This window comes from Halyomorpha halys, unplaced genomic scaffold (genome assembly GCF_000696795.3).
Source record: "Halyomorpha halys isolate HHAL.00 unplaced genomic scaffold, Hhal_1.1 Scaffold591.1, whole genome shotgun sequence".
In the NCBI taxonomy this organism is placed as follows: domain Eukaryota; kingdom Metazoa; phylum Arthropoda; class Insecta; order Hemiptera; family Pentatomidae; genus Halyomorpha; species Halyomorpha halys.
Window position 1 is genome coordinate 213,316 of NW_027104732.1, and position 10,127 is coordinate 223,442.

General features: G+C 33.6%; 1 protein-coding gene across 1 annotated transcript in view; it reads left to right on the plus strand.

The window, feature by feature from the left end:
* The window catches only part of LOC106684556 (serine/threonine-protein phosphatase 6 regulatory ankyrin repeat subunit B), an 18,215-nt gene extending 10,527 nt beyond the window's left edge, over positions 1-7,688 (plus strand). Inside the window, exon 3 of the mRNA XM_014426704.3 lies at positions 1,852-7,688. Coding sequence (XP_014282190.1) covers positions 1,852-6,606 — 4,755 coding nt within the window. The 3' untranslated portion in view covers positions 6,607-7,688. The remainder of the gene's footprint in view (positions 1-1,851) is intronic.
* Positions 7,689-10,127: the final 2,439 nt, after the last annotated feature.

Sequence of the window (10,127 nt, forward strand, 5' to 3'; positions counted from 1 at the left end):
TTTTTTCCTTTTGCGATTATATATATATACATAAAACCCTAACCATCCCTTTAACTAACCCCCTTCTCCGCTGAACGTGGGCAAGTATAAACGATAAATATATAAATAAAGATAAGTCAAAATTTGCGGTTATAACATATAGATACACCTTGGTATGTTAATGGCGAAGGAAGAAATGGCCAAGAAGGTGGTAATAAAAAAACATTATTGGCCAACTATCTTTTTTTTTTATATGCTACGAGAATACAGTCATTACAGGATGCGTTCACGGACGATTGAGGAAACCTCTGTACATTCTTACCTCTCAACCAATTAGAGAAAAAAAGTTCGTATACCCTAATAATGGGGACCTTGTATTTTCCTCAGTTGGAACTGGTTTTACTAGTAGGTTATAAATACCACTGCCTCCTACGAGATGAAGAAAACAACAGGGCTTGCGATCATAGGAATATTTTTCCTTCCCATGTTATTTTTTTTTCACATCTATAGCTTAATTGTTGTTCTTCTCACAATTATTACATTAAGATAATATTCACTTGATTACATTTCCTATTACTTCATAAGTTAAAGGAAGTGCAGAGATCTGTTAAAAAAGATATTTTTGAGATCTAATTTCACAAGTTTGAGGTCCCTCTGAATCGCGAATAGTTTTATTAATGTGATTTCATTTTATTTTTTTTTTTTAACTTATTTCTATAGCCTGGACATACAACAATGAAGGGTACAAAAAGTTGAGGAAAACCATATGAAGAGATTATTGGCAGTAAATTTTAATGTGCATATTAATATTATTTATTCCTGTTAATTATGGTAATGTGCTGACAATATAAACTATCTCAACAACTTAGATGCATTAGCTCAACTTCATTTAAAACAAAATTTTCATTTCATGAGGTTACCTTTCTTAAAAACTAAAATATAATCCACCAATACCAACCAGTGTAACAAGGAAATAGTCTACATTCAACTATAAGTCAAGAAGATAGATGAAGTAAAAAGGGTGTAATAACCTAGATGTTGATCGCCCTGAATAAAAATCTAATCTAATCTAAAACCTTTCTTAAAATAATGTAAAAATACCAATAGGATTTAATGACCCTTTAACAATCCTTTGTATCAGTTGTTTGTGAATAAGAAAAGAGCCAGAAGAATTCTCTACTAAACTAAAAAGATCTCCAATTCAGAAGAGATTGTTAGAACACTTTTTTCACTGTAAATCTTAATTTTAGTTGTTTGTACCTTTTTTAGACCTGATGAAGCCTTGCATGTGGGATGAAATGTTGAGTCATATTAAATAGTTTAATTACTAATTGAATTGAATTTTTTTGTATTACCACACCGGACCATCTTCCTTTTATATTTTTAATTATAGATTTATTTGTGTCTCCTCGACTCAGTGGAATAGTATGTTTGATTTTTTGTATTTAGATGTTCATGGGTTTTACCAAATGTTAAAGCAGTTGGTATTAGGCTGAGGATAGACACTATCTCAACATCTTCTAAGCATTAACATACCTTCATTTAAAAACATAAAATTTTCATCTGGTTTTACTTTTATAAAATATCTTATGATTGAAAAAAAAATTACAAGTCATTTCATTCCATTAACTTTTCTGGAATAACAGATCAGTCAACATAATGTTTGGTAACTGATAAACAACTTTATTAATAAGACCAATTATTCTTTAATAAGTTAAATAAGATTTAATTTTAATAAATTAATAAATTAGATATTTTTGTGCATGTTTCTAATATTTGTGATCAACTGTAATTTATAATTTTTTTTTCTAAATAATGATTATTAATGTATGTTAAATATTCTTTTCATTATATTTTCTTCTTGATTTTCAGGTACTGTCAGGGATATCAGTCCAAACCCCTGAAGGTGATCACCTGCTAGAAGGATATGTGTCGCACGACCAGTTCTCTGCAAGCCTCAACTGTTTTATTGGGAAAAAAATTCAAGCTGCAACAGCTTCAGTCCTTCGACATTCCAAAGCAAGGGCAGGAGAAATCCTATCCAACATCAACGAGGATGAATATACTTTCCTTCAAATTCTATACTCACTCAATTCCAATGACGCAATATATTCCAACCTTCTTCTAGATCTGGCAGTCAAGAACAGATTACATAATGAGAAGCAAATTTTAAGTAAGTGGTTGAGATCAATATTACACATTCCAGGAGAGACAATGTACAATATAGTTGATTCGATAGCTAACAATAAAAAACTTATAACAATACCAGATGCATTCATTAATGAAATCCTTCTGATGGTGAATAAAAATGGTGTTCTACTTTTAGCTTCTGAAAAAGGCAATACTGGAGTAATCGAATGGATACTGGCCTTTGATGACAACTATAATATGAATAAAGCTTTAGAAATAGCATGGAATAACCAACACTGGGACGCTGTGAGATCTCTTCTTGGTAGCAGTCATGTTGGAAAGATTAATGGAAACTCAGCATTGATTCACTTAACAAATACCAAAAATGAAACCCTTCTTCATTTTGCTGCAGACACTAATTCCTCAAAAGCTGTGGAAGCTGTCTTGGGTGCCGGTACACCAGTGAACACTATTGATGCAAATGGAACAACACCTCTTTTTAAGGGTGTAGAAAATAACAATCTGGAAGCAGTTAAAAAACTGGCTGAAAAAGGAGCTGGACTTTATTTTGAAACTCATTCTGGAGATGTAGCTCTTCATGCTGCTGTTTTGAATGGAAATGTTGATATTGTAAAACTGTTGGTCCAATTGGGTTCTATAATAGAGAAAAAGAACAAACACGGATTGACTCCATTGAACATTGCAGAACAAGCAACTATCACTGGTATTATTGATTACCTTTCTCAAAATAATGTAAAAATACCTGTAGAATTTAATGATCCTTTGACTATTCTTTCTTGGTCGTCGGTCTTATGTGATGTTGAAAAGAGCAAGAAGAATTCTCCACTAAACCAAAAAGACTTACTCCAAATGTCAGAGATTGTAAGAACACTTTTGAGTAGAGGTGGTAATAGTTATTATGGCCCTTTAAAGGAAAAACTGTTAAAAATTATTTTAGATTCGGGTATTGGTATTGAAGGGACAGAAAATGAAAATCAAATTCCTCAGATCATACACAACCTTGGAACTGATGTGAATACAACTTACAAGGAAGATCCCAACAAAACATCGCTAGTTCGAGCTGCTCAGTCTGGGAATATCATGCTCACCAGATTGCTGTTGGTTGAAAAATACTTCATAAATGCCAAAGATGAGGAAGGCAATACGGCTTTGCATGCAGCTGTCCTGAATGATGACCACCAAATGATAGACCTGCTTCTAAGAGAAGGAGCCGATTTCAATCTGGCCAATAATAATGGTTCAACACCACTGCATCTTGCTGTAGGGCTAAATCAAAGTGATGTTGTCAATATACTTCTTAAGCGGGGAGCTAAAGTCAACTTGAAGGACAGTAATGGAAACACACCCTTGTTTATTTCTGCCTTGAATGGAAACGATATGATTGCCAAGCTCCTCATTGATAGAAGAGCCTCTATCGACATTACAGGAAAAGATGAGAGAACTGTTCTACATGCAGCTGCCAGTGGAGGGAATGCCCGATTGGTAGAACTTCTGCTAGACAGAGGAATCAATGTTAATATTAAGGATGTCTACGATTACACACCTTTGTATATAGCAACTGATTTAGGACATTATGATGTAGTTAATACCCTTCTCAACAGAAAGGCCAATGTAAACAGTAATAATAAGGATGGTAAGACTGAACTTCACTTGGCAGCTTCAAAAGGTCATGTACAAATAATGAAACTTTTTTTAGATAGAGGAGTAGATATTAATGTAAAGGATGTTTACATTAATACTCCCCTCCATGAAGCTGCGAAGAAGGATCAGAACAGTGCTTTGGAATTGCTTCTTGAAAGGGGTGCAGATGTTAATGCCAGGAACAAGGATGGTCTAACAGCACTCCACGCAGCAGCAACAAATGGGAACACTAAGGCAGTCCAACAACTTCTCGATAAAGGTGTCAACATAAACCTAGAAGGAGGGGAATCAGAAACAGCTCTGTATTTTGCTGTTATTAATGGTCACATTCCACTAGTAAAATTGCTCATTGAAAAAGGAGCCAATGTGAATGCTGTTAACAAACAAATGCGTACTCCACTACATGCAGCAGCACAGAAAGGATATGCTTCGATCGTCAACATTCTTCTTGATAATGAAGTAAGTATTGATGCCAGGGATTCCAATGATGAAACACCTCTATTCCTGGCTGCCCGCTATGGCAAGAAAAATATTATTGACCTTTTACTAGAGAGGGGTGCTGACATCAATGTCAAGAATAAGCAAGATTGGACATTACTGCATGCAGCATCAAGGTATGGCCATTTGGATGCAATTACTTATCTACTCGATAGGGGAATGGCAATAAATGAAAGATCTGCATCAAATGAAACACCTCTGCATTTAGGAGTGACAAGTGGAAGTGATTTAGTAGTAAGTTTACTTGTTAACAGAGATGCCAATGTCACAGTAAAAGATAAAGATGGCTGGACTCCCTTACATCGGGCAGCACAAGATGGCAAAATAACTGTCATTACACCAATTTTAAACAAGGTAGATGATATAAATGTAAGGAACAAGGATGACAAAACACCACTTCATGAGGCTGTTTGGGCAGGAAAGCTGGCTGCAGCAAAACTCTTTTTAGATAAAGGAGCAGAACTCAATGTTTTCACAAGTGATGGGTGGACGGAGATTCATGTAGCTGCTTGGAAAGGTTATAAGGACATGATTAAACTTTTGCTAGATCACGGCGTAGACATAAATATCAAGGATGTAGATAGTGATGGTCCACTCTATGAGGCTGCAAGAGCAGGAAGAACAAGTGCTGTACAATTTCTTATTGAAAAAGGAGCAGATATAGATGCAAAAAATAATCGAGGATTTACTGCATTACATACTGCAGCTTATGGTAACCATGCCTCAGTCATTAAAGTTTTATTACAAAAGGGAAGCTTTGTGAATATCAAGAGTTCAGATGGCAAAACTGCCTTGTATGAAGCTGCTGGATCAGATGCTTTAAGTGCAGTGAAATTTTTAATTGAGAAAGGAGCTGACATCAATGCCACAACTAATGATGGATTTTCTCCATTACACGTGGCAGCTTACAGTGGAAATCTAAAGACTCTCGATCTATTATTGGACAGAGGAGCCAACATAAATGCAAGAACTAATGATAAGAAAACACCTTTGTTTGAAGCAGCTAGTAATGGAAACGATGATATAGTGAGAGAATTGTTAAGGAGGGGAGCTGATATTAATGGGAAGATGGATGAAGGTTGGACGGCTCTTCATTCAGCCGCATATAAGGGTCATTTACCAGTAGTCATCAGCTTGCTAGACAGAGGAGCCAACATCAATGTAGAAAATGATAATGGCGAAACCCCTCTAGATGAAGCAGCTGATGGTGGACAGTTTAACATTGTAAAAACTCTTCTTGACAGGGGGGCAGATATAAATGCCAAGGATGTTAATGGTTGGACGCCATTACATAGTGCAGCTAGAAGTGGTCAAGTAGTTATTATTAATCTTTTGTTAGACAGAGGGATCAACATAGATTCCAGGAAGGATGATGGAAAAACACCACTGGATATGGCTTGCCGGGAAGGACGTTATTTAGCAGCCAAGGCTCTCATAGAGAGAGGAGCGAACATTCATTCTAAAGATGAAAATGGTTGGACACCTCTCCATGGAGCAGCATACAATGGTCACATATCAATTGTTAATCTTCTCATTAAAAGTGGGGTTAATGTCAATGTGGAAAATAATGATGGAGAAACACCTATGGATGAAGCTGCAGATGGGGGACATCTAGAAATAATTAAAACCCTCATTTACAAAGGTGCAAGAGTCAATGTCAGTGATTCAATTAATTGGACTCCATTACATGGGGCTTCTAAGTTTGGACATTTAGAAATTGTCAAGTTTCTGATTGAAAAAGGAATCAATGTTAATGTGAGTACAACAAGTGGAGATACTCCCCTCACTCTGGCTGCTTCAGAAGGAAAATATGCCACAGTCAAAACTCTCATTGAAAAGGGAGCTAATATTCATGCTAAGGCTTATGATGGTAACAGTGCTCTTCATCTTGCAGCGAATCGTGGTGATACATCTATAATTAACCTCTTACTAGACAAAGGAATTGATATTGATAACAGAAATGATGAATCTGAAACTGCCTTACATAGAGCAGCTCAGAATGGGCATGTTGCAGCTGTTACAGTGCTTCTCGATAGAAAGGCTGACATTAATGCTGTTGACAAACAAGGATCCATGGCCCTACACACTGCTGCTAAAGCTGGACAGACAAAAGTAATCAATTTCTTACTAACTAAAGGATTAGATATCAATACTAAAAATTCTAAGAATATTACACCACTTTACGAAGCAGTGTACTATGGACATCTGGAGGCAACGAAAACACTTATAGAAAAAGGTGCAGACGTTAAAGTCTTGGATGGGGATAAGAAGACTCTGAAAGATATTGCTAAGGAAAGAGGACATATCAATATACTCAACTATCTTTCGGATAAATAATTACTCAAACAAATATAGTTTGATCCATGCCAGCTAGAAACTGACTTAAATTTATTTCAGATATTTTATCAGAGGAAAGTAAATATTCTGTCACTGATTATAATATACTTTTAGAAAGTACCTGAGATTGATCTAAGCAGTAACTGAGGAGAAAGAAGTAGATTATTCTAAAATCTTCATAATAATGAACTCATTTATGTACATTTAAGAATTATATTCACATCTTTAATTACAAGGCATTTAGTGAAATATTTTATTAAGAAAACTTTAACATCATGCATTAAGTTATGTATCAAAATAAGTTATTGAATATAATGGTGTTAAATTATCGGCAGCATGTATTGTGCTGTTAACTAGTAAATTATTTTTTATAAATTAGACTATAATTTGACTTCAGAGAAAACAATGTTAGTACAGTATTAATAACAAAACAGTGATAATTAAATATTACTATAACAATATTATTATAACAATATGTTGTTTTATGAAAATACATAAAAAGTTTTCTATAATTGTAATTTGTTTTTAATTTTATATTTCAATTATTCAATTTTAATATATAATTTTAAGGTTAATAAATTAATTTAATATTTAGGATATTTATTTTTTGTATTTTTATGACAGTAGGTGGAAATATTGAAAACACGCGTACAGGCCTATATTACAGTATGTTTATGTGTGTGAGTTGGTGTAAAAAAAGTACCTGAGATTGATCCAAGCAGTAACTGAGGAAAAAGAACTAGATAATTCTACAATCTTCATAATAATGAAGTTATTTATGTACATTTAAGAGTTATATTTACATCTTGAGTACAAGGCATTTAGTGAAATATTTTACTTAGAAAACTTTAACACCTTGCATTAAGTTATGTATCATAATAAGTTATTGAAATTAATGGTGTTCATTTATCATCAAAATGTATTGTGCTGTTAACTAGTAAATTATTTGTTATAAGCTGGACTATAATTTGACTTCAGAGAAAATAATGTTACTACAGTATTAATAACAAAACAGTGATAAGTAAATATTATTATAACAATATATTGTTTATGATATAAATAAAATGTTCTCTATTATTGAAGTTTGTTTTTAATTTTATTTTTCAATTATTGCATTTTAATTTTAAGATTAATAAATATAATTTTAAGATAAATACATTAATGTAATATTTAAGATATGTATTTTTTATGTGGATAGGTCGAAGTATTGAAAACAGGCGTATAGTATTTTACAGTATATTTATGTGTGTGAGTGAGTGATTTCTTTATTTTTTATTGTGGGTAGGGAAAAAATTATTCATAAGATTAAGTGAAACAAACCCAAACAACAGTAGAACGAATGTTCCAATGTTTCATTAACGGGATCATAAGTTGGCAATGATGTTAATGTTTCTAGTTTGAAGTGTGCTAATTAAGCCTTGAAGCAACTATACCCTATAAGCAGTTGGATGAGGTGAAAAATCCACCATGTTTCTGGAACATCCTTGTTGATATATATGTGGAATTAAATGGTGATTTCAGCATCCAGAATATGATACATTCCAGCATCTCTGCCATCTTTCAAGAGTATGATTTCTTTCTTCTTTTGCTAATCTAACCTAATAAGTATCCGGCTCTTCCCATTCTCTTTGGAACATCCGACTGCATTCATCTGCTAAAAGATCAATCAGAGGCATATCTGCGATGGTACACACAGCATCATAGGATACAGTTCGAAAAGCTCCAGTGACCCACAGGGGACTTCTTTGATGCACACTGATAACTTTATGGATATATGGGAGCACTTAGCAGACTTCCTCTCAAATCGGTGCTGCGCACAAAAGCGTAGAGTTGGCTACATTAATCAGAAACTTTCTCTGATTTTCCCTTGTTCCATATTTGGCATAATTCTAGTCAATTTATTATTCACTTGCGCTGCTCTAGTGCTAATGATGTCAATATGCACCCTGAGATATCTTATGGATGGCTTGGATAAGATGTCAAACTCTATGACGGTGAGACTGATTATTTCCCTCAATTTTCCATTGGTTATTAATACTACCTGTTTTATGATCAACAATCTGAAATCCATTGATGGATGGTGATGACTGTCTTGTTTACATTATAACTTATTTCCCTTGAACTATGATTGCCAAATTGTCTACAAAACTGAACGCTATAGTTTCTTCCTGCAGGGGTAGTCCCAGCACCGTTTCATACATAATATTCCACAACAATAGCCCTAAAGCTGAATCCTGAGGCATGCCACCTTGTAAATTTTCAATCTATCTTCTGTTTCAAATCTGAAGATTCTTCTCAATAATCTTTATAAGGTAGTATGTATGGGACTTCCATGTTGAGTGTGTGTGTGAGTATATATATGCTTTTTATAGAATACTTTATGTTAATATAAATCCATGAATGCAATATTAAACTACTGAAAGAAATGTTCTTAAGAAGATGAAGTAATTTTATTTTAATAAATACAAAACTCATAAGGTAGACAAGTTGCCAAAAAAAAAAAAAAATTATTACATTTCAATCTTTGAACTGATATATTTTGACCACAATGGGGAAGTGAGTGTATTAGGGTAACACCACTTAAAGATCTGGTTAGAAGTGGCACCTGTTTGAATCCAGTCTGAGCAGCATGTATTTTATTTCATAGCTGTTTCATAGACTAAATTAGATTAAATAAAGATGTGAACCTTTAATGTATACTGCTTTTTTCTCCTCTTGGTGAAGTAATAGATTCATAAGGTATGAAACCAAACGAACAATAAATTATTTTCTTTACATATCACTGTAATTACCAACTGCAGGTTTTCGAATATTCTCGAAGAAAATTAATCTACTTATAAAATGTCAATAAGTTACAACATTAAACATATTATTGGGAGAAAAAAAGAAGTTACGGTTGTAGACCATCTAAATACATTTCTAGCTTTACTAATAATTAAAAATATTTTTAAAAAGTAGGCTGGCCCATTTTTCCATCCTTTTATCTAAAATATAGTTTTGAAAATGAAAAGGTCAAATAAAAAAATTTATTATTAAACTGATATGTGAATTTATATTTTATTACATATAATATTATAGACTCTTAATCTCAGGGCGGGTTTGTAAGCATCAAAACAGACACTTAGCTTAATTAACATCTACTTTTACAAATATACTTAAAATTCTACTTAAAATGATGACTGATGGTTTTTGATGACTTCTATATCACAAACTAATAATACTGTCTTTAAACAAAGCCTAGGTCCTCTAAAAGTTTTCATCTCACTTCTCATCCACCAGCAATCCAAACAAAGAGTCCCTTATTCTTCTCTTAGATGTCTTCTTTTTCAAGATGTCTACCCTTAAGTTAGACAAAAGATCATGATGACCTCCTGCATCCAGGAAACATCAATCCCCACTCGCTCCTAAGCAACGAATGATTGCAAAAACCCAGCTCTCTTCCTTCCCTCTCAATAGGTGTTCGTTCTCAACATCGATTGTAGCACTACGGTTTTGAGTTTTTTCTTATGATTTCCTTTATG